The sequence below is a fragment of the Oncorhynchus masou genome, chromosome 29 (assembly GCF_036934945.1).
Source record: "Oncorhynchus masou masou isolate Uvic2021 chromosome 29, UVic_Omas_1.1, whole genome shotgun sequence".
Classification (NCBI taxonomy): domain Eukaryota; kingdom Metazoa; phylum Chordata; class Actinopteri; order Salmoniformes; family Salmonidae; genus Oncorhynchus; species Oncorhynchus masou.
The window spans coordinates 33,431,320-33,457,322 of record NC_088240.1 but is presented as its reverse complement, the minus strand read 5'-3'; the positions used below and the strand labels follow the sequence as shown (position 1 = coordinate 33,457,322).

At 43.3% G+C, this 26,003-nt stretch overlaps 1 protein-coding gene across 2 annotated transcripts in view; it reads left to right on the top strand.

The window, feature by feature from the left end:
* Nucleotides 1–22,381, top strand: part of tmem163a (transmembrane protein 163a) — a 92,976-nt gene extending 70,595 nt beyond the window's left edge. For both annotated transcript variants that reach the window (XM_064944567.1, XM_064944566.1), the window contains exons 5-8: nucleotides 306–402; nucleotides 13,596–13,707; nucleotides 14,726–14,867; nucleotides 15,837–22,381. In XM_064944567.1, coding sequence (XP_064800639.1) covers nucleotides 306–402; nucleotides 13,596–13,707; nucleotides 14,726–14,867; nucleotides 15,837–15,897 — 412 coding nt within the window. In that variant the 3' untranslated portion in view covers nucleotides 15,898–22,381. The remainder of the gene's footprint in view (nucleotides 1–305; nucleotides 403–13,595; nucleotides 13,708–14,725; nucleotides 14,868–15,836) is intronic.
* Nucleotides 22,382–26,003: the final 3,622 nt, after the last annotated feature.

The window sequence follows — 26,003 nt, the reverse complement described above, 5'->3', positions numbered from 1 at the left end:
TGAAGCTACTGCTGGAACCGTAGCCGGGAACCCAGAGAACAGACGCGTTTCACTTTTATTTAATTGGAACAGATCTCTTCTGCCTCTCTATGCCTGATTACACCTGTGTTAAAGTAGCATTCACAATCAGTTATGGCTCCCTGGAGAACCAATACATCTATTTAAGTGTACCACGGTGAGGTGCAGCAAAAAAATAAATACAAATGAACTTGAAAAAATATGTTTTTGTGAATATTTTTGCTTCCAATTTTACTGGAAGATGACAATGAAAGAAGCCCTAAGACTTGATTTCTGTCTGTCCACAGAGCGTGCGTGGTCCTTGGGGTGGTCTTCATCTTGTCCTCCCTGTGTATTCTAGGAAAAGCAATCCATGACCTGGCCACCAAGCTGCTTCCAGAAGTGGTGAGAGACCCCCCCTCACATACACAGATGTGCACGCAAGCAAGCATGCAAGCACACACACACACACACACACACACACACACACACACACACACACACACACACACACACACACACACACAATCATAGGGCGATACATAAACTGTATTTTCAGAAGCTTTTCTCAGTCTTCACCGTGCTTTATACTGAATGTACTGGCAGGTGGCTTTTTATAGCCCCAGTTTGTGCCAGTGACGTCAACGAATGCCGCCGGTTCCTCTGTCTCTCTCTGTTTCACCTGCCCATGTGATGGAGTGCAAGAGCTGCTGAAGTTAAGGCGAGGAAAAGGAAGCAGTGAAAATAGTGACTAGTTTATGACACTTATCCCAGAATAGTCTCATTTCGCTGTTGCCAGGCAATGCAACCTTTCCTACACCTCTGTAGATTGATGCTGCAGTAAACATCAAAAACATCAACAGGACTAAAGTTACCGAATCAGAGATTTCCATTCTAGGTAGACAACTAGATACACTAGCAGCTATGAGAGCAGAATTAGCACTTTTTCAGATTTAGCCCTTACAATTTCTTTCTTTATATATTAAGTCCACAATTTGCACATATCCTATGTGTTACTGCAATGTTTGAATGAATGCAAATATACTTCCACTCTCTCTCTCTCTCTCTTTTCCTTATTTGCTGTATTGGTTTGTAAATTAGTGGTTTCTCTCTCTGATTTGGAGCCGACACCTGTAATCAGTGGAGCAGAAGGACTGATAAGTCTTTTAAGTCTGCTCCATGGCAACGAAGTGCCAACAGCTGCTGTGCGATGTACCCACTGGTCTGAAAACGACCAATTAGCTGCACATTACCACGTCAGGAAGTACAGACCTACAGCCCAGCCTAGCCTTGATCTCTGTTGTAAGGACAGAGATGGAGAGAGGGAAATGGGTCGAGAGAGAGTAGGTGGATAGGAATAGAGGGAGGGAGAGTGAATTGGGGAATAGAGGAAATCGTGTGCGAAGGGGGGGTAGGGAAGCAGTGAGAAGGAGTGAGAAAATGAGAGGTAGAGAGAGACAGAATCAGAGCGAGGGGAGGAGTGATAGTTTGAGATGAGTGCCTGTGAGGGGATATCTGTTTGAACCAGCAGCTCTGCTATGTTAATCAAGCCAGTGAGTCTTGTGCTCAGGAGGATATGCAAGTCCGGGGAGAGCCCATCACTGGCTCTTCTTCTGGCGCATGCAAGCACAATCTAAATATATCTGCAGTATTTCAGCTCTCTCTCTCTCTATCTCTCTCTCTCTCTCTCTCTCTCTCTCTCTCTCTCTCTCTCTCTCTCTCTCTCTCTCTCTCCCTCTCTCTCTCCCCCTCCAATTCAATTCAATTCAATTCAATTGGCTTTATTGGCATGGGAAACACACACTTTTTGACATTGCCAAAGCAAGTGAAATATCAACTGTACACATATCCTGTTCATTCTGGCCCTTTTTTGGACAATGTGTTAACAAACCTCCAACAAGCTTCAACGCCATACAACATTCCTTCCGTGGCCTCCAACTGCTCTTAAATAATAGTAAAATTAAATGCATGCTCTTCAACCGATCACTGCCCACACCCGCCCGCCCGACTAGCATCTCTACGGTTCTCAGGACGGTTCTGACTTAAAATATGTTGGCAACTATAAATACTTAGATCAAATCAAATTTATTTATATATTTATATAGCCCTTCGTACATCAGCTGATATCTCAAAGTGCTGTACAGAAACCAAGCCTAAAACCACAAACAGCAAGCAATGCAGTTGTAGAAGCACGGTGGCTAGGAAAAACTCCCTAGAAAGGCCAAAACCTAGGAAGAAACCTAGAGAGGAACCAGGCTATGAGGGGTGGCCAGTCCTCTTCTGGCTGTGCCGGGTGGAGATTATAACAGAACATGGCCAAGATGTTCAAATGTTCATAAATGACCAGCATGGTCAAATAATAATAATCACAGTAGTTGTCGAGGGTGCAGCAAGTCAGCACCTCAGGAGTAAATGTCTGTTGGCTTTTCATAGCCGATCATTAAGAGTATCTCTACCACTCCTGCTTTCTCCAGAGATTTGAAAACAGCAGGTCTGGGACAGGTAGCATGTCCCGTGAACAGGTCAGGATTCCATAGCCGCAGGCAGAACAGTTGAAACTGGAGCAGCAGCACGGCCAGGTGGACTGGGGACAGCAAGGAGTCATCATGCCAGGTAGTCCTGAGGCATGGTCCTAGGGCTCAGGTCCTCCGAGAGAGAGAAAGAAAGAGAGAAAGAGAGAATTAGAGAGAACATACTTAAATCCACACAGAACACTGGATAAGACAGGAGAAGTACTCCAGATATAACAAACTGACCCTAGCCACCCAACACATAAACTACTGCAGCATAAATACTGGAGGCTGAGACAGGATGGGGTCAGGAGACACTGTTGCCCCCTCCGATGATATCCCGGACAGGGCCAAGCAGGAAGGATATAACCCCACCCACTTTGCCAAAGCACAGCCCCCACACCACTAGAGGGATATCTTCAACCACCAACTTACCATCCTGAGACAAGGCAGAGTATAGCCCACAAACATCTCCGTCACGGCACAACCCAAGGGGGGGGGGGGGCGCCAAGACAGGAAGATCACATCAGTAACTCAACCCACTCAACCCAGTGATGCACCCCTCCTAGGGACGGCATGAAAGAGCACCAGTAAGCCAGTGACTCAGCCCCTGTAATAGGGGTAGCGGCAGAGAAACCCAGTGGAAAGAGGGGAACCGGCCAGGCAGAGACAGCAAGGGCAGTTCGTTGCTCCAGAGCCTTTCCGTTCACCTTCACACTTCTGGGCCAGACTACACTCAATCATATGACCCACTGAAGAGAGGAGTCTTCAGTAAAGACTTAAAGGTTGAGACCGAGTCTGTGTCTCTCACATGGGTAGGCAGACCATTCCTTAAAGATGGAGCTCTATAGGAGAAAGCCCTGCCTGCAGCTGTTTGCTTGGAAATTCTAGGGACAATTAAGAGGCCTGCGTCTTGTGACCGTAGCGTACGTGTAGGTATGTACGGCAGGACCAAATCAGAGAGATAGGTAGGAGAAAGCCCATGTAATGCTTTGTAGGTTAGCAGTAAAACCTTGAAATCAGCCCTTGCCTTAACAGGAAGCCAGTGTAGGGAGGCTAGCACTGGAGTAATATGATACATTTTTTTGGTTCTAGTCAGGATCCTAGCAGCCGTATTTAGCACTAATTGAAGATTATTTAGTGCTTTATCCGGGTAGCCGGAAAGTAGAGCATTGCAGTAGTCTAACCTAGAAGTAACAAAAGCATGGATTAATTTTTCTGCATCATTTTTGGACAGAAAGTTTCTGATTTTTGCAATGTTACGTAGATGGGAAAAAGCTGTCCTTGAAACAGTCTTGATATGTTCGTCAAAAGAGAGATCACGGTCCAGAGTAACACCGAGATCCTTCTCAGTTTTATTTGAGACGACTGTACAACCATTAAGATTAATTGTCAGATTCAACAGAAGATCTCTTTGTTTCTTGGGACCTAGAACAAGCATCTCTGTTTTGTCCGAGTTTAAAAGTAGAAAGTTTGCAGCTATCCACTTCCTTATGTCTGAAACACAGGCTTCTAGCGAGGACAATTTTGGGGCTTCACCATGTTTCATTGAAATGTACAGCTGTGTGTCATCCGCATAGCAGTGAAAGTTAACATTATGTTTTCAAATGACATCTCCATGAGGTAAAATATATAGTGAAAACAATAGTGGTCCTAAAACGGAACCTTGCGGAACACCGAAATTTACAGTTGATTTGTCAGAGGACAAACCATTCACAGAGACAAACTGATGTCTTTCCGACAGATAAGATCTAAACCAGGCCAGAACTTGTCCGTGTAGACCAATTTGGGTTTCCAATCTCCAAAAGAATGTGGTGATCGATGTTATCAAAAGCAGCACTAAGGTCTAGGAACACAAGGAAATATGCAGAGCCTCGGTCTGATGCCATTAACCAGTTGGATTTATTGGATGTAAAATGTTCCTGTTTTAAACAAGATATTTTGTCATGAAAAGATGCTCGACTATGCATATAATTGACAGCTTTGGAAAGAAAACACTCTGACGTTTCCAAAACTACAAAAATGATTTATGCCTGTCTGTGTGTGTGTGTCTGTGTGTGTGTGTGTGTGTGTGTGTGTGTGTGTGTGTGTGTGTGTGTGTGTGTGTGTGTGTGTGTGTGTCCGTGTGTGTGTGTGTCCGTGTGTACGTGTGTTTGTCTGTGAGTGCCACAGAACTGATGTTACAGGCGAAACCCAGATAAAAATCCAACCAGGAACTGCCGCATTGTTTGAAACCGCCTCATGCCAATGACTCCTTATATGGCTGTGAATGAGCTACGAAGGAGCTTACGTTTTCCACGTTTTCCCCAAGGTGTCTACAGCATTGTGACATCTTTTTAGGCATTTCCCTTGAAGAATGGCAGTAAGGGACCATATATGGCATATGGTCACATGGTGTCTCCCGCAGAAAACCTTGCGTAAAATACTGAGGTAGCCATTTTTCCAATCGCTTCTTATGAGAAACCAACTGCCTCGACGGATATATTATCGAATATATTTGTTAAAAACACCTTGAGGATGGATCCTAAACAACGTTTGCCGTGTTTCTGTCGATATTATGTAGCTAATTTTGAAAAAAGTTTGCCGTTATAGTTGTAGCATTTTTCGGTCGATTTCTCAGCCAAGCATGGTGAAGAAACGGGAGCTTTTTCGCCAACAAAAATAATATTTTTGGAAAAAAGGAACATTTTCTATCTAACTGGGAGTCTCCTGAGTGAAAGCATCTGAAGTTCTTCAAAGGTAAATGATTTAATTTGGTTGCTTTTCTTATTTTCGTGAAAATGTTGCCTGCTGCCAGCAGAGCCTAGCATAGCATTATGCCATGATAAACTTACACAAATGCTTGTCTAGCGTTGGCTGTAACGCATATTTTGAAAATCTGAGATGACAGTGTTGTTAACAAAAGGCTAAGCTTGTGTTTGAATATATTTATTTCATTTCATTTGCGATCTTCATGAATAGGAAAAGATTCTAGGGGTATTTATGTCCGTTGCGTTATGCTAATGCGTTTGAGGCTATGATTACGCTTCCGGATACGGGTTTGCTCATCGCAACTGGTTAAAAGGTCATTTACCACCTTTACAAGTGCAGTGCTATGATGGGTTCTAAAACCAGACGGATGCATTTCGTATACATTGTTTGTCTTCAAGAAGGTAGTGAGTTGCCGCGCAGCAGCTTTTTGTAAAATATTTGAGAGGAATGGAAGATTCAATATAGGCCGATAGTTTTTTATATTTTCTGGGTCAAGGTTTGGCTTTTTCAAGAGAGGCTTTATTACTGCCACTTTTAGTGAGTTTGGTACACATCCGGTGGAAAGAGAGCCGTTTATTATGTTCAACATAGGATGGCCAAGCACAGGAAGCAGCTCTTTCAGTAGTTTAGTTGGAATAGGATCCAGTTTCCAGCTTGAAGGTTTAGAAGCCATGATTATTTTCATCTTTGTGTCAAGAGATATAGTACTAAAACACTTGACGGTCTTTCTTGATCCTAGGTCCTGGCAGAGTTGCGCAGACTCAGGACAACTGAGCTTTGATGGAATACGCAGATTTAAAGAGGAGTCCGTAATTTGCTTTCTAATAATCATGATCTTTTCCTCAAAGAAGTTCATGAATTTATTAATGCTGAAGTGAAAGCCATCCTCACTTGGGAATGCTGCTTTTTAGTTAGCTTTGCGACAGTATCAAAAGGAAATGTCAGATTGTTCTTATTTTCCTCAATTAAGTTGGAAAAATAGGATGATTGAGCAGCAGTGAGGGCTCTTCGATACTGCACGTACTGTCTTTCTAAGTTAGTCGGAAGACTTCCAGTTTGGTGTGGCGCCATTTCCGTTTCAATTTTCTGGAAGTTTGCTTCAGAGCTCGGGTATTTTCTGTATACCAGGGAGCTAGTTTCTTATGAGAAATGTTTTTAGTTTTTAGGGGTGCAACTGCATCAAGGGTATTGCGCAAGGTTAAATTGAGTTCCTCATTTAGGTGGTTAACCTGTAGTGACACCCCATCCCGTGAACGGGACCATTGTCATCATCTGACACTAATTAGCATAACGCAACGGACATAAATCCTCCTAGAAAATCTTCCTATTCATGAAAATCACAAGTGAAATATATTGGAAAACAGCTTAGACTTTTGTTAATCACCCTGTCATCTCAGATTTTCAAAATATGCTTTACAGCCAACGCTAGACAAGCATTTGTGTAAGTTTATCATAGCCTAGCATAGCATTATGCCTTACTAGCAGCAGGCAACCTTGTCACGGAAATCAGAAAAGCAATCAAATTAAATCGTTTACCTTTGAACTTCGGATGTTTTCACTCACGAGACTCCCAGGTAGACAGCCAAAGTTTCTTTTTTCCCAAAAGATTATTTTTGTAGGCGAAATGGCTCCGTTTGTTCTTCACGTTTGGCTGAGAAATCGCCCGGAAATTGCGGTCACCACAATGCCGAAAAATATTCCAAATTAGCTCCATAATATCGACAGAAACATGGCAAACGTTGTTTAGAATCCATCCTCAAGGTGTTTTTCTAATATCTATTCGATAATATATCCGTCGGGACAATTCGTTTTTCACTAGGAACGATTGGAGTAATGGCTACCTCTGTATTTTACGCAAGAATCTCTCTCGGAGCCACCATATGACCACTTGCGCAATGTGGCCGCCTACGTCTACTCTTCAACAGAAATGCGTAAAACTATGTCACGATGCTGTAAACACCTTGGGGAATACGTAGACAGCGTAAGCTCGTTGATGGTACATTCACAGCTGAATAGGGAGTCATTGGAACACAGAGCTTTCAAAACCTGGGGCACTTCCGGATTGGATTTTTTTGAAGCATACTCAGACCAAGGCGCAGCGTGAATGGAGTTCCACATCTTTATTATGTGAATCTCAAAACAAGAAACAAACAACGACCGTGCAGTACTGAGGTGCAACATGCACTGACTCAAAAACAAGATCCCACAAAAAAACAGTAGAGAAATGGCTGCCTAAATATAATCCCCAATCAGAGACAAGGATAAACAGCTGCCTCTGATTGGGAACCATACCAGGCCAACATAGACATTAAACAACCTAGATAACCCATCCTAGTCACACCCTGACCTAACCAACATAGAGAATAAAAGGCTCTCTATGGTCAGGGCGTGACACACTGAGTCTGTACATAGTCAAAGATTTCCTTAATTTTGGGTCCGTCACAGTGGTCAGGTGTTATGCCACTGTGTACTCTATATTTAGGGCCAAATCGCATTCTAGTGTGCTCTGTTTTTTTTGTTAATGCTTTGCAATGTGTCAAGTAATTATTTATGTGTTTTCTCATGATTTGGTTGGGTCTAATTGTGTTGCTGTCCTGGGGCTCTGCGGGGTCTTTTTGTGTTTGTGAACAGAGCCCCAGGACCAGCTTGCTTAGGGGACTCTTCTCCAGGTTTATCTCTCTGTAGGTGATTGCTTTGTTTTGGAAGGTTTGGGAATGACGTCTTTTTAGGTGGTTGAAGAATTTAATGTCTCTTTTCTGGATTTGGATAATTAGCGGGTATCAGCCTAACTGCTCTGCATGCATTATTTTGGGTTTTGGGTTGTAAACTGAAGATATTTTTGTTGAATTCTGCGTGCAGTCTCAATTAGGTGTTTTTCCCGTTTTGTGAAGTCTTGGTTTGGGAGTGAACCCCAGACCTCACAACCATAAAGGTCTCTATCTCTCTCTCTGTTCAACCTCTTGTTAATAAGCCCCCAGAATACTCTTGGTTCCTGTTTAGGTAGCTGCTGGTAGGCTGGTTGTTTCAGTAGAAGAGGGCCTGTGTGGTCCAAGCTTTGTAAGCCTCAGCTGTCTGGTTAGATGTGTTACTCAGGGCATAGCTTCCGGCAGAGTTTAAGAGAAGTAGAGGAAATAATGTGAGTTAATTTGGTGCTGTATAATACAATTTAGTGACTGAACTGATCCAAAAGATCTGTCTTTACACAGACATCCACCCTCACACTGTAACGGTTCTCGTCTGTCGAAGGAGAAGCGGACCAAAATGCAGCGTGGTGGTTATTCATGTTCTTTAATAAAAGGAACTAGACATGAAATAACTATACAAAAACCATAAACGTGTGAAAACCTATACAGCCTATCTGGTGACAATAAACACAGAGACAGGAACAATCACCCACGAAACACTCAAAGAATATGGCTGCCTAAATATGGTTCCCAATCAGAGACAACGATAAACACCTGCCTCTGATTGAGAACCACTCCAGACAGCCGTAGACTTTGCTAGATACCCCCACTAAGCCACAAACCCAATAACTAACAAAAACCCCAAGACAAAACACACCACAATAAACCCATGTCACACCCTGGCCTGACCAACTAAATGCAGACAAACACAATATACTTCGACCAGGGCGTGACAGAACCCCCCCCCCCCCCTAAGGTGCGGACTCCCGGACGAACATCAAAACAATAGGGGAGGGTCCGGGTGGGCGTCTGTCCATGGTGGCGGCTCCGGCGCGGGACTATCAATGTTTTAGTCCCTCCTCCTCAAGTCCTAGGATAGTCCACCCTCGCCGCCGACCATGGCCTAGTAGTCCTCACCCAGAACCCCACTGGACTGAGGGGCAGCTCGGGACTGAGGGGCAGCTCGGGACTGAGGGGCAGCTCGGGACTGAGGGGTAGCTCGAGACTGAGGGGTAGCTCGGGACTGATCGGAAGCTCAGCACTAATGGGAAGCTCAGCACTGAGAGGAAGCCCAGCACTGAGAGGAAGCCCAGCACTGAGAGGAAGCTCAGGCATGTAGTTGGATCTGGCAGATCCTGGCTGGCTGGCGGTTCTGGCAGATCCTGGCTGACTGGCGGATCTGGAAGAGTCTGGCTGACTGGCGGATCGTGGCAGACTGACGGCTCTGGCTGCTCCATGCTGACTGGCAGCTCTGGCTGCTCCATGCTGACTGGCGGCTCTGGCTGCTCCATGCTGACTGGCAGCTCTGGCGGCTTCTTGCAGACTGGCAGCTCTGGCGGCTCCATGCAGACTGGCAGCTCTGGCAGCTCCTTGCAGACTGGCAGCTCCTTGCAGACTGGCTGCTCCTTGCAGACTGGCAGCTCCTTGCAGACTGGCAGCTCCTTGCAGACTGGCTGCTCCATGCAGACTGACATCTCTGGCTGCTCCATGCAGACTGACAGCTCTGGCTGCTCCATGCAGACTGACAGTTCTGGCTGTTCCATGCAGACTGACAGCTCTGGCTGCTCCATGCAGACTGACATCTCTGGCTGCTCCATGCAGACTACTGACAGCTCTGGCTGCTCCATGCAGACTGACAGCTCTGGCTGCTCCATGCAGACTGACAGCTCTGGCTGCTCCATGCAGGCTGGCAGCTCTGGCTGCGCTAAACCGGTAGGAGACTCCGGCAGCGCTGTAGAGGCGGAAGGCTCTGGCAGCGCTAAACAGGCGGGAGACTACAGCAGCGCTGTAGAGGAGGAAGGCTCTGGCTGCGCTGAACAGGCGGGAGACTCCGGCAGCGCAGGAGAGGAGAAAGGCTCCGGCAGCGCTGAACAGGCGGGAGACTCCGGCAGCACAGGAGAGGAGGAAGGCTCCGGCAGCGATGGAGATGCGAGGCGCACTGTAGGCCTGATGCGTGGTGCTGGCACTGGTGGTACTGGGCCGAGGACACGCACAGGAAGCATGGTGCGGGGAGCTGCCACCGGAGGGCTGGTGTGTGGAGGTGGCACAGGATGGGCTAGACTGTGAAGGCGTACTGGAGATCTTGAGAGCAGTGCTGGCACAGGACGTGCAAGGCTAGGGAGGTGCACAGGAGGCCTGGTGCGTGAGGCTGGCACCTTCTTCACCAGCCGACTAACACGCACCTCAGGACGAGTATGGAGCGCTGACCCATGTTCCATCAAATCCCCGACACGCTCCGTCGGGCGAATTCCATGCTTAAAGCACCAACACAGCAACTCCCTCATTCCTCTCTCCTCCAATTTCCCCATTAACTCCTTCACAGTCTCTGCTTCGCTCACCTCCAACACCGGCTCTGATTCTGGTCTCCTCACGATAAACAGGGAGAGTTGGCTCAGGTCTGACTCCTGACTCTGCCACTCTCTCCCTGAGCCCCCCCCCCCCAAGAAATCTTTGGGGCTGACTCTCGGGCTTCCATCCGCGTCGCCGTGCTGCCTCCTCATTCCGACGCCTCTCCGCTTTCGCAGCCTCCAGTTCTTCTTTGGGGCGGCGATATTCTCCAGGGTCCTTCTCTGTACAATTCATCCTCCCATGTCCATTGCTGTTGCCTGTTACTACGCTGCTTGGTCCCGTTGTGGTGGGTGATTCTGTAACGGTTTTCGTCTGTCGAAGGAGAAGCGGACCAAAATTCAGCGTGGTGGTTACTCATGTTCTTTAATAAAAGGAACTAGACATGAAATAACTAAACAAAAACCATAAACATGTGAAAACCTATACAGCCTATCTGGTGACAATAAACACAGAGACAGGAACAATCACCCACGAAACACTCAAAGAATATGGCTGCCTAAATATGGTTCCCAATCAGAGACAACGATAAACACCTGCCTCTGATTGAGAACCACTCCAGACAGCCATAGACTTTGCTAGATACCCCCACTAAGCCACAAACCCAATACCTAACAAAAACCCCAAGACAAAACACACCACAATAAACCCATGTCACACCCTGGCCTGACCAACTAAATGCAGACAAACACAATATACTTCAACCAGGGCGTGACACACACCAACTCTTTTTAAAGATCTCTCTCCATCTCTCTCTCTCTCTCTGTCTATGTCTATGTGTTGATATCCCTCTCCATCCTCCTTCCATTGACTCTAAACATGGATGAGTGTGATGGGAGCGAGTTTAACAAGCTTCGATTCATTCAATGTCTTGGCCTTATTGGTCCAAACACTCATTTAGCTGTCTCTCCTCAGTAGGCTCATCAATACTGTACTATACTATACTATACTATACTATACTATACTATACTATACTATACTATACCAGGGCCTGTTGCCAAATCTGGGTTCTCCATCAAGCCACACACACACATCTGCCTTGGCGCCTCATTTATCAAAGGGGCATGTGCAAAAAAAAGACTATAAACCTAAACTCTAAAGGTTGGTATTTATACATCTTGAACTTGAAGAGAAAGTGTGTGCATCTCCACGCAAATCTCAGACCATGCGTACATACAACTTCCAGTGGTTGATCAAGCAAATATAGTTATTTTGGGGGAAATGGAGATGTTTGATGCACAGGAATTATAATGATGGTAGGCTAATAAAAACATTAAAACGTAGGCCTAATGATAAAACAGATGCATTTGCCTTTGGTAAGAAGATCACATAGCAGCATGTTGACTAATATATTTATTTTACTTTTATTATATGGGCCTAAATCCTGATCATATTGCAGGGCATGTCTTTCCTCTGCTACACAATAAATATTAGGCTACCATTTATCCATTGTTCATTCAATAGCCAACCATGCCTGAAAGTAAATAGACCGGTAGCCTATGACAGTATGGGTAGTCTACAGTATTGCTGGGTGATTCGAGCGCGACATTATAGACTATTTAATCCCAGGCGGGGTTAAAATCCCAGGCGGGGTTGTAACATGTCTCTTGTTTATCAATGAAAACATGCGTATATGTTCACAGTTTGATAAATCCTAATAATTTGGCACATGCAAATCCTACAATCTCCACGTACGCCTGAATTTTGTAAGAAATGTACATGAGAGGTTATCCATCAACCGGACAGGATTAAGTGGCCTGGGTCCTAGTTAGACACCAGGTATGGTGGATAGGGGTCATTGCTCCCAATTCAGACTGGGGAGGACTGGGGGGTAAGAGAGTGATCAGGCAGATGGCCTCATTTGGTGTATATATATATATATGTGTGTGTGTGTGTGTGTGTGTGTGTGTGTGTGTGTGTGTGTGTGTGTGTGTGTGTGTGTGTGTGTGTGTGTGTGTGTGTGTGTGTGTGTGTGTGTGTGTGTGTGTGTGTGTGTGTGTGTGTGTGTGTGTGTGTGTGTGTGTGTGTAGCAGTGTATGGATGTGATTCCTATCATGTCCACCCTACTGCTCCCTCAGAGTGCCCAGTGAGTTTGAAGCCTCATTAAAAATGGAGGGGGATATTGGTTTCCCAGCTGCTGTGTGGGAGAGGACCTTTAATTTGAACTAGGGGAAAACAACAGAAAGAAAGAGAACGAAAGACACCTTCTGTATTTCCTCTCTCTCTCTCTCTCTCCCTTTCTCTCTCTCTCTCTCTCTCTCTCTCTCTCTCTCTCTCTCTCTCTCTCTCTTTCTCTCTCACTGTCTCTCTCTCCATTTCACTTTCAACCTCTCCCTCTCGCTCTCTGTCCTGCCCTCTTTCTTTCTATATCTCCCTCTCTATGCCTCTCTCTCTCTTTTCCTCTCTCTCTCTCCCCCCTCTCTCTCTCTCACACACACACACACACACACACACACACACACACACACACACACACACACACACACACACACACACACACACACACACACACACACACACACACACACACACACACACCCAACAGTCTCGCAGCCAGTAGGTGTTTAAGTCTGAACACGTCAAGGGAAGACAAGATATCTACACATTGGAGGGAGGAACAAAAATACGTGTTGTTCAGTTTTAACAAAACAAGGATCTAAAAAACAAGATTGAGACTATTGAGTTTTACAGAGAATAAACATTTATATCAAATAAGAAAGAAATCCTACTCCACGTACAAGGCACTGAAATTGACCATCCTATTAACAGTAACAAGATATGTGGCATATTGCATAAAGACAACATGTCTACACTCAGCTGATTGTCATCTCTTTGTTTTACTAATACTCTAATACTGTATCATGTGTTTGTAAAGCAGTGTGTTATTACCAGGCTCCTCACAAATATAATGACCTTGTGGAGAGGAGAGGCACCTGATCAGGCCTCTGATCTTGGCTGTGCAATATTAATGATACTGCTGAGGACAAGAGCACCCTGTTACCCTTTGACTCATCACTCTATATTTACTACTTTTTCTCCTTTTTATTCTCACCCCTCTCTCTCCCCTCTCTCACTTTCTCTCTCTCAGGATGACTTCCTCTTCAGTGTGTCTATTGTCAGTGGGATTGTATGTATCATCCTGGCTGTGTTCAAGTTCCTACTGGGGAGAGTGCTGACCAGTAGAGCTCTCATCACTGACGGTAGGCTGGGAAAGACTGACTCACATGTCCAAATTCCAAACACACATGCGCGCGCGCGCACACACACACACACACAAACACACACACACAACACACACACACACACACACACACACACACACACACACACACACACACACACACACACACACACACACACACACACACACACACACACACACACACACACACACACACACAAAGATAGAGGGACACTGCACACACACTTGCACTCACAAATACTGAGGGCCTGCACAGCATGCCTTGTTGAACTGAAGCCAATTAAAGTAGAGATATAAGGCCTGGTGCCAGAGAGGTGAGAGAAATTGAAGAGAGGCGGAAAAACAAATGATGGTAATAAATAAGAGCTGGAGGCGACTGGTGTACGTGGTTCAGCTGTAGACGCTCCGCCCCTTCCCTCCATCCCCCTCCCCTTCTAGACTCCTTCCTCTCTTTATCTCTGTCTTTATTGTTTTTTGTCTCTGTCTCTGTCTCATGCTTTCCACCCTGTCTCTCCCGCAGGCTTCAATCCAATAAACCTGATGTTGCTGTTCTGCTTTCAGACCGTCCACTTATCTCCCACTAGACACATATGGAGGCAGGTGCAAGATCGAAGCACATGACTGACTGGTTAGGAAAGGGTCTCTGTCTTTCACTCTGTTTCGGGGGTGCAGGGGAGCTCACCTGCACTGTTACCACAGGCATTGGAATAATCAAAGAGGTTTGACTCTGACTGACTGGCTTTGGATGTCAGATATTCAGAATAGAGTAGCTTAGCTTTTAGTTCTAAAAGAGTGAAAGAAAAGGGAACGTCATTGTACAGATTTGTATGATAGCCAGGTAAATGCACATGCACATAAACTCAGACTGCTGAATGAGAACACACCTGGTTTGTTTTATCAGATGTGAAAAGGTAGATGTTGTTATTTATTATAGCCCATCTCCTTTACTTTGCCTAATCAACATTTTCCATTTTCCCCCTTGTGGTTATTGATGTGGTTCTTCTCTGTGGCTGTAGCTTTTAACTCCATGGTGGGGGGCATCATGGGTTTCTCCATCCTCATCAGTGCTGAGGTGTTCAGACACCACCCTGACGTCTGGTACCTGGACGGATCCATCGGCGTCATCATCGGACTCATCATCCTCGCTTACGGTGTCAAGTAAGAGACATGTAGCCTACAAACACACACACATACAAATGCAAACAGACGCACAGACATGCTCACAAATGTAAACAGACAATCACATGTCAGACAGTCACTTGACACACCTGTACACACACTCATATTATGCACAGACACCCACATACCCATTATATACTGTATTATATTACATTCTATTGTATTCCCATTATATACTGTATTCTATTCTATTCTATTATATACCCATGATTTACTGTATTCTATTATATTCTATTATATACCCATTATATACTGTATTCTATTCTATTATATTATATACCCATTATATACTGTATTCTATTATATTATATACCCATTATATATACTGTATTATATTATATTATATACCCATTATAAACTGTATTATATTATATTATATTATATACCCATTATATACTGTATTCTATTATATTATATATCCATTATATACTGTATTTTATTATATTCTGTTATATACCCATTATAAACTGTATTCTATTCTATTCTATTATATACCCGTTATATACTGTATTCTATTCTATTCATTTTAAACTGTATTCTATTCTATTCTATTCTATTCTACTGTATCTTAGTCTATGTCGAACTGACATTGCTCATCCATATTTGTATATATTCTTAATTCCATTCCTTTACTTAAATGTGTGTGTATTGTGTGTATTGTTGTGAAATTGTTAGATATTACTGCACTGTCAGAGCTAGAAACACAAGCATTTTGCGACACCCGTAATAACATCTGCTAAACACGTGTACATGACCAATAACATTTGATTTGATTAGCCATAAATAGGAACACATATTGACACGTGCACATATGCACACACATTCCCCCAATGGGGAAAATAAAGTATTTATCTTAACTTACATTATACACAGTCAATCATCTAATGTCTTATGACACATCTTGTCTGCTCTTGTATCCCACAATGTATCTGTCTTCTCTCCCTTCAGACTGCTCCTGGACATGGTACCCCGGGTGAGACAAACCAGGAACTACGAACGCTTTGAGTGAACGCTCCTAGGACCAGGGTTACACCTGATGCACCCCTTCCCCTTCCCCTCCCCGCCCCTCCTCTCTTTCTATCGCACACACTCACACACACACACACACACACACACACACACACACACACACACACACACACACACACACACACACACATAAGCACGCATACACACAAAAGCACGCACACACACACACACACACACACACACACACACACACACACACACACACACACACACACACACACACACACACACACACACACACACACACACACACACACACACGCCCTAGCCTGGAGAGACTCTGAGGGCAAAATAGTAAAAGACATTATGATGTTGTTGGCGTGTTGGCCAACCTCTCAATCAAGGTTTTCCCGCCTAGCCACCCCCTTCTAACTATTTGTCTTTACCTCCTGACCATCATTTTTACTATCCAGAAAGAGGGAATGAAGAGGTGAGAAAAAGGATTACGAAGAGGCTGGCATTAACGGCTGGTCCAGAGAGATCAGCATTTGTTTGGCATGTGTATCTGAACCCACTGCTGTTGCTAAGCGACCTAGAACCCCTGGCATTTTGAGAGGCACAAGATCCTTTTCATATTGCCCAAACCTTTTTTATGTTCCAACCATGATTAGTATGGGGGGAGGTTCACAGGAGAAAACCTGTTGTAGACCATCCACATAAACTTCTGTGACTTTCAAAATCCCTATGCATTGTTAGAATCTGAATCATTTATAATGGTGGAATCATGCCACTACTTTCTGCCCTTGTCTGTTTTCACAGATCTCTATGGTTCTGTGTGTGAGTCTCCATTGCTCTTTGAGATTAGAAGCTACAGTTGAAGTCCTAAGTTTACATACACATAGGTTGGAGTCATTAAAACTCGTTTTTCAACCACTCCACAAATTTCTTGTTAACAAACTATAGTTTTGGCAAATCAGTTAGGACATGACACAAGTGCATGACACAAGTAATTTTTCCAACAATTGTTTACAGACAGATTATTTCACTTATAATTCACTGTATCACAATTCCAGTGGGTCAGAAGTGTACATACACTAAGTTGATTGTGCCTTTAAACAGCTTGGAAAATTCCAGAAAATGATGTTATGGCTTTAGATGCTTCTGATAGGCTAATTGACATCATTTGAGTCAATTGGAGGTGTACCTGTGGATGTATTTCAAGGCCTACCTTCAAACCCAGTGCCTCTTTGCTTGACATCATGAGAAAATCAAAATAAATCAGCCAAGACCTCAGAAAAAAACTGTACACCTCCACAAGTCTGGTTCATCCTTTTGCAGCAATTTCCAAACGCCTGAAGGTAACACATTCATCTGTACAAACAATAGTGTGCAAGTATAAACACCATGGGACCACGCAGCTGTCATACCGCTCAGGAAGGAGACATGGTCTGTCTTCTAGAGATGAACATACTTTGGTGTGAAAAGTGCAAATCAATCCCAGAACTACAGCAAAGGACCTTGTGAAGATGCTGGAGGAAACAGGTACAAAAGTATCTATATCCACAGAAAAACGAGTCCTATATCGACATAACCTGAAAGTCCGCTCAGCAAGAAAGAAGCCACTGCTCCAAAACCTCCATAAAAAAGCCAGACTACGGTTTGCAACTGCACATGAGGACAAAGATCATACTTTTTGGAGAAATGTCCTCTGGTCTGATGAAACAAAAATAGAACCGTTTGGCCATAATGACCATCGTTATGTTTGGGAAAAGGGGGAGGCTTGCAAGCCGAAGAACACCATCCCGACCGTGAAGCAGGAGGGTGGCAGGATCATGTTGTGGGGACAATTATGTGGATATATTGAAGCAACATCTCAAGACATCAGTAAGGAAGTTCATGCTAGGTCGCAAATGGGTCTTCCAAATGGACAATGACAACAAGTATAATTCCAAATTTGTTGCAAAATGGCTTAAGGACAACAAAGTCAAGGTATTGGAGTGGCCATCACAAAGCCCTGACCCTCAATCCCATTAAAAATTTGTGGGTAGAACTGAAAAAGCAGGTGCGAGCAAGGAGGCTTACAAACCTGACTCAGTTAAACCAGCTCTGTCAGGAGGAATGGGCCAAAATTCACCCAACTTATTGTGGGAAGCTTCTGGAAGGCTACCCGAAATGTTTGACAATGTTTGACATTTGAAGGCAATGCTACCAAATACTATTTGAGTGTATGTAAACTTCTGACCCACTGGGAATGTGATGAAAGAAATAAAAGCTGAAAGAAATAATTCTCTGACATTTCACTTACTTAAAATAAAGTGGTGATCCTATCTAACATAAAACTGAATTTTTACTAGAATTAAATATCAGGAATTGTGAAAAACTGAGTTTAAATGTATTTGGCTAAGGTGTATGTAAACTTCAGACTTCAACTGTATGTAGCTATAGTACATAAGCAAGATATACAGAGTGGAAGTCTAGGTAGGTTTGTGAGCAGGTCACACAGATGGAGTCATATATTGTAAATGAATGTGCCCTCTGCAGTGCTTCTCCTTGCTTCTCTACTGACATGACCCAAGTGGGAGTAGAGGGCACAGAGATAAATCACACATGTATCTATCCCTATGGTAGAGGACTATGTCTAGTCAGTCCGCTGCAGTCCTCCACTCTCTGGCTTGACAGAGAAACAAAAGAGAGAGAGGCCCAAACAGCAGGGCCAGGCCAGTATCTGGAGAAGTGTGGCTGCCCATAGAGCAGTGGTAAGATAGAGAGTACTGTATTGTACATGCACAAAGCAAAGCACACCAGAGCAGACCAGACCTTGACTGTCAAGCAAGGGAGTGACTAGTTCACAATCAAGGCTGACTTCAGGGTTGTGTGCAAAAAGCAAACTGTTGGTACAGTGTCAGTAAAAAAATATATGATATTACAGTGTCACACTGAAAAGCTGAAAACAAAGCGCACATGTTTTTCAATCACTATCCAGATGGGAGCACTAATTATTGTTCCACTGTGATCTAAACTAGAGAATGGTTAGGTAGCTACAGTGATAACGCTTGTCCCAGATAGGCTTACCACACTGTTTTGTTCTAACAGTGTTCAATCTTGTCATAATAATGACTATATCCCCCCCACTACCTTGTCTGGGATGACCATGACAATATAATTGATAGTCATATGTTTCAGTGCCATACATGCTCAGATTCCTAAACTAAGACAACATTATTAGCCAGCTTATTTGCTTGGCATGCCATATTTGTGTTTACAATTATAGATATTTATCTGTCGGTAGAAGTTGAGAGAAAGACTGAGGGTGTTTTCTCTTATTTGTGAGACAGAAGTAACTGGTTCAGTTAGTGTAGTGTACGTATGTAGTGAATACTGAATTGCAAAATTGTACTCATAATTTTTTAAGCAAAATTAGAATTATTAACATGTCATGTGGTAGCCAATAGATGTGATTATGTGCCATGTTTTACAATTACACTTAATTCTATGGGGATACATTCGAGTTCTTTTGCAAAAATGTAAACATCCCCACTTCATCTGCCTGTCCTGACAGTATGGACAATTACCAAAATAGAGATTCAATATGCTGTGACGCCATAGATCTTTATACACATCAGTGATCTGCTTCACAGCATATTGGATCATCATTAAAGGCAATGTCTTTTCTCTTACTGTTTACCTTCGCTTAAACCTCATAGCAGTAATGCCAGCACGTTTCGTGTATACTGTACGTAAATGATTGTAAATACAAAACATGAAATGTGTACAAATGTTTAATACACTGTTTAGATAGAGGCTTCTAGCTGTAGCAAACCAATAGGAATAGCCAGACTTGACAGATGAATTGTTCTAGTGCTATTTGTTCTTTTCTAAATGGTATATTATTATTAGATTATATTTACACTGTAAGTTCTGCTCCGCTTTGAGTTGATACACTGTAAACTTGTAAAGTGATAATTGTCTTTATGTCTACAGTACCATTCAAAAATTTGGACACACCTACTAATTCCATTTTTATTTTTTACTATTTTCTACATTGTGGAATAATAGTGAAGACATCAAAACTATGAAATAACACATGGAATCATGTTGTAACCAAAAAAGTTCCCACATATGCTGAGCACTTGTTGGCTGCTTTGCCTTCACTCTGTGGTCCAACACATCCCAAACCATCTCTATTGGTTTGAGGTCGGGTGATTGTGGAGGCCAGGTCATCTGATGCAGCACTCTATCACTCTCCTTCTTGGTAAAATAGCTCTTACACAGCCTGGAGGTGTGTTGGGTCATTGTCTTGTTGAAAAACAAATGGTAGTCCCACTAAGCGCAAACCAGATGGGATGGCGTATCGCAGCAGAATACTGTGGTAGCCATGCTGGTTAAGTGTGCCTTGAATTCTAAATAAATCACTGACAGTGTCACCAGCAAAGCAGCCCCACACCATCACACCTCCTCCTCCATGCTTCTCGGTGGGAAACACAAATGCGGGGATCATCCGTTCACCTACTCTGCGTCTCACAAAGACACATCTGGCCGTGATTGGGAGTCACATAGGGTGGCGCACAATTGACCCAGCATCGCCAGGGTTTGGCCGGGGGTAGGCCATCATTGTAAATAGGAATTTGGTCTTGCCTAATTACATTTTTATTTTTTTTACCTCTGGGTCTTCCTTTCCTGTGGTGGTCCTCTTTAGAGCCAGTTTCACCATAGCGCTTGATGGTTTTTGCGACTGCACTTGAAGAAATGTTCAAAGTTCTTTAAATTTTGCAGCTTGACTGACCTTCGTGTCTTAAATAATGATAGACAATTTTTTTCTCTTTGCTTATTTGAGCTGTTCTTGCCATAATATGGTATTTTACCAAGTAGGGCCATCTTCTGAATACCACCCCTAACCTGTCACAACATAACTGATTGGGTCAAACGCATTAAGATGGAAAGAAATTCCACAAATTAACTTTGAACAAGGCCCACCTGTTAATTGAAATGACTACCCCGTGAAGCTGTTTGAGAGAATGCCAAAACTGTCATCAATGCAAAGGGTGGCTAGTTTGGAGAATCTCAAATATAAAATATATTTTTGATTTGTTTAACACTTTTTTGGTTACTACATGATTCCATATGTGTTATTTCATAGTTTTGATGTCTTCACAATTATTCCACAATGTAGAAAATAGAAAAAATAAAGAAAAACCCTTGATTGAGTAGGTGTGTCCAAACTTTTGACTGGTACTGTATATCAAGATTGAGAGTGATCTGTTCACAGCTCATCTTTTCAACTCACCAACAGCACAGGCATTTGTATGGTCCCTTCCCCCACAAGATGACAGTCTCATAAGTCTTTAATGACTCAAAATGACAAAAGCACAGACTTTAGACCATCCAAATAAGCACATAAATAGGTGTTTCGTATTATTTGTAATAGACAAAGAAATGGTATACTTACTAGATTGTGCTCTGATAATGTATAATAATACTACTAGTATCATTCCTGGTCTTACATTGTTCCATTTTGTCCGTGTTTACTGCTTAGAAGTGTAGTATAACACCCACAATAACACTGACAAACTGTCTCAGCAGCTGAATTTATAGATGTTGAAAAGGATTGGAAAATCAAAACGGTACGTGTACTCTCATGCCAGTCAGTGTATTAATTCCAGTATATGATGTCATACAACTGAGTTGTGCTGTGTATATTGTAAGGTGAACATACTGTAGATGTGATAGATTGACTGATGCTATAGGAGCAATATTGATTTTGATTTTGTATACACTGTATGGATGTGTTTTCTCCTAAATGTTGCCAGATGATGTCTTGTAAAGCTGAATTCTTGCTAATCATCTCTGTTACAGTAAGTCCCGATTCAAAGCTGTGAAATAATTTCTAGATATGTGTTTAAGGATGTAAATGGCAGCAATTCTCTTTGAATGAATTGGCCCATGCGTTTGACTTCATAATAAGACAGACACAGGTATACAAATAAACACACTGGTAAGGTAGGGAAGCAGACACAAACACAAAAGCACAGTCTCACAGACAGTGTGCAATCATAGTGATGCCTTCTACTAATCATTTAATGAAGTTATATTATACTATAGCAATACAGGCCACTGCTTAGCTTTGCTTGGACTGACACAAACCTAATCTTTAAAAGTAACATGCTTTTCAGCTTTTGTAAGACACACACACACACACACACACACACACACACACACACACACACACACACACACACACACACACACACACACACACACACACACACACACACACACACACTCTCTGTCTCTCTCTCTCTCTCTCTCTCTCTCTTCTTGGCACATCTTAATGCAAAATACGCCTGTGAAGTTTGAGAGTAGAATTATGTGTCTGATTGTAAATATTTCAATGGTATTACATATGATGTAAACACTATGTATATTTATGTAGGACACATGCATTATATATATAACAATGTGGACCTCTGTCACAGAGGAAACGTTTTATTGAAAAATAAAGTTTTATCCTGCTCATTCATTAAAAATGTTGAGTCACTCCTTTCTTCCTACCGTTGCATACTTTAAATTTTAATTAAATAATACAATAAAACAAATGAAATGATAAATACATATACAAATAATTAAATAATACAAAACAAATATGGAAATTCTCTCCGGTGTTAGAAAAAGCTAAAGCATTACCTGGAGTATAATACTACTACTACTAATAATAATAATACAAATTCTTCTCCCCATGGACAAGTGAGAAGACTCCAGGCAATGAGGTCATGCAGATGAGTTTGTGCTGCCTGTACTTCCATTGTAAACCACACTGGGGGCAGCAGAGACAAGCTGATACAATTATTGGGCTGCAAGTCTTCTAAAAGCAGCTTTTGTAGATTAGCTTTTTTTCTTGAAGTTAGGGTTGGGGTTATGGATAAAATTAGAGTTATGTCTAGAGTTAGGGTTTCGCCTGGGTGTGGACATGAAGCTAGGGTTAGGGTTGAGGCTCGGGTTACGGTTGAACCAAGGTGTGGACAGGAAGCTAGGGTTATAGTCAGAGTTGTGGTTGAGTCTAGAGTCAGGGTTGAACCAGGGTGTGGACATGAAGTTAGGTCTAGGGCTGTGGTTGAGGTTTAGGATTGAACCGGGTTGTGGACATGTAGCAGAGGAGGCTGTTGGGAGGAGGTATATGAGGAAAGGCTTATTGTAATGGCTGGAATGGAATAAATGGAACAGAGTCAAACGTTTGGTTTCCATATGTCTGATGTGTTTGATACCATTATATTTATTCCATTCCAGTCTTTACAATGAGCCCCTCCTACAGCTCCTTCCACCAGCCTCCTCTGACACAAAGCTAGGTTCGTGTTAGGGTTATGGCTAGGCTTAGGGTAGATTATATACAAAATAGATATAGTGAACATAGAGCAGTAAGAGATTGAGCAAATTTACAGTGGATATACAAATTTACAGTATAAATATAGCAATATCTACACTCACTGGACAGTTTTTTAGGTACACCCACCTAGTACCGGGTCGGACCCCCTTTGCCTCCAGAACAGCCTGAATTTCCGGGGCATTCTACAAGGTGTTGGAAATGTTCCACAGGGATGTTGGTCCATGCTGATGCGATGACATCACACATGTTGCTGCAGACAGGACGGTGGTACATTCATTTTGTGAACAGCCGTTCCATCTCATCCCAAAGATGCTCTTTTGGGTTGATGTCTGGGCCCTGCTCAGGCCACTCAAGTATACTGAGCTCTCTGTGCCATGTTCCAGGCAATGTTTTTCCACTCCTCAATTGTCCATTGTTGGTGACTGCGTGCCCACTAATCGCGTCTTCTTGCCTGATCTATTGCAATAGCCCATCCGTGACAAGGATCGACAAGTTGTCCGTTCCGAGATGCCGTTCTGCCCACTACTGTTGTACTGTGGTGTTATTTGTCTGTTTGTGGCCCGCTTGTTCACAGTTGTGCTAAGTCTGCTGGATGTCCTTTTGGTGGCGGACCATTCTTGATACACACAGGAAAATGTTGATCGTGAAAAACCCAGCAGCGTTGCAGTTCTTGACACAAACCGGTGCGACTGGCCCCTACTAGCATACCCCGTTCAAAGGTATTTCAATATTTTGTCTTGTCCATTCACCCTCTGAAAGGCACACATACTGTACACAATGTATGTCTCAATTGTCTCAAGGCTTAAAAATCCTTCTTTAACCTCTCCTCCCCTTTATCTACTCTATTTGAAGTGGATTTAACAAGTGACATCAATAAGGGATCATAGGCTAACGAGACGTGGTGTGATCACAGAAACATACAGGAACTCAAATCCTTCTGTTCACCTGATTTAGAATTCCTCACAATCAAATGTAGACCGCATTATCTACCAAGAGAATTCTCTTCGATTATAATCACAGCCGTATATATTCCCCCCCAAGCAGACACATCGATGGCTCTGAACGAAATTTATTTGACTCTTTGCAAACTGGAATCCATACATCCTGAGGCTGCATTCATTATAGCTGGGGATTTTAACAAGGCTAATCTGAAAACAAGACTCCCTAAATTGTATCAGCATATCGATTGCGCCACCAGGGCTGGCAAAACCTTGGATCATTGTTATTATAACTTCCGCGACGCATATAAGGCCCTGCCCCGCCCCCCTTTCGGAAAAGCTGACCACGACTCCATTTTGCTGATCCCTGCCTACAGACAGAAACTAAAACAAGAAGCTCCCACGCTGAGGTCTGTCCAATGCTGGTTCGACCAAGCTGATTCCACACACCAAGACTGCTTCCATCACGTGGACTGGGACATGTTTCGTATTGCGTCAGACAACAACATTGACGAATATGCTGATTCGGTGTGCGAGTTCATTAGAACGTGAGTTGGAGATGTCGTTCCCATAGCAACGATTAAAACATTCCCTAACCAGAAACCGTGGATTGATGGCAGCATTCGCGTGAAACTGAAAGCGCGAACCACTGCTTTTAATCAGGGCAAGGTGACTGGTAACATGACCGAATACAAACAGTGCAGCTATTCCCTCCGTAAGGCTATCAAACAAGCTAAGCGTCATTATAGAGACAAAGTAGAATCTCAATTCAACGGCTCAGACACAAGAGGTATGTGTCAGGGTCTACAGTCAATCACGGACTACAAGAAGAAATCCAGCCCAGTCACGGACCAGGATGTCTTGCTCCCAGGCAGACGAAATAACTTTTTTGCCCGCTTTGAGGACAATACAGTGACACTGACACGGCCTGCACCGAAAACATGCGGTCTCTCCTTCACTGCAGCCGAGGTGAGTAAAACATTTAAACGTGTTAACCCTCGCAAGGCTGCAGGCCCAGACGGCATCCCCAGCCGCACCCTCAGAGCATGCGCAGACCAGCTGGCTGGTGTGTTTACGGACATATTCAATCAATCCCTATACCAGTCTGCTGTTCCCACATGCTTCAAGAGGGCCACCATTGTTCCTGTTCCCAAGAAAGCTAAGGTAACTGAGCTAAACGACTACCGCCCCGTAGCACTCACTTCCGTCATCATGAAGTGCTTTGAGAGACTAGTCAAGGACCATATCACCTCCACCCTACCTGACACCCTAGACCCACTCCAATTTGCTTATCGCCAAATAGGTCCACAGACGACGCAATCTCAACCACACTGCACACTGCCCTAACCCATCTGGACAAGAGGAATACCTATGTGAGAATGCTGTTCATCGACTACAGCTCGGCATTTAACACCATAGTAACCTCCAAGCTCGTCATCAAGCTCGAGACCCTGGGTCTCGACCCCACCCTGTGCAACTGGGAGTAAAATATATCAGTAAAATATATCACTAGCCACTTTAAACAATGCTACCTAGTATAATGTTTACATACCCTAAATTATTAATCTCATATGTATACGTATATACTGTACTCTAAATCATCTACTGCATCCTTATGAAATACATGTATCACTAGCAACTTTAACCATGCCACTTTGTTTACATACTCATCTCATATGTATATACTGTACTCGATACCATCTACTGTATCTTGCCTATGCTGCTCTGCACCATAACTCATTCATATCTTTATGTACATATTCTTTATCCCCTTACACTGTGTATAAGAAATTAGTTTTGGAATTGTTAATTAGATTACTTGTTGGTTAT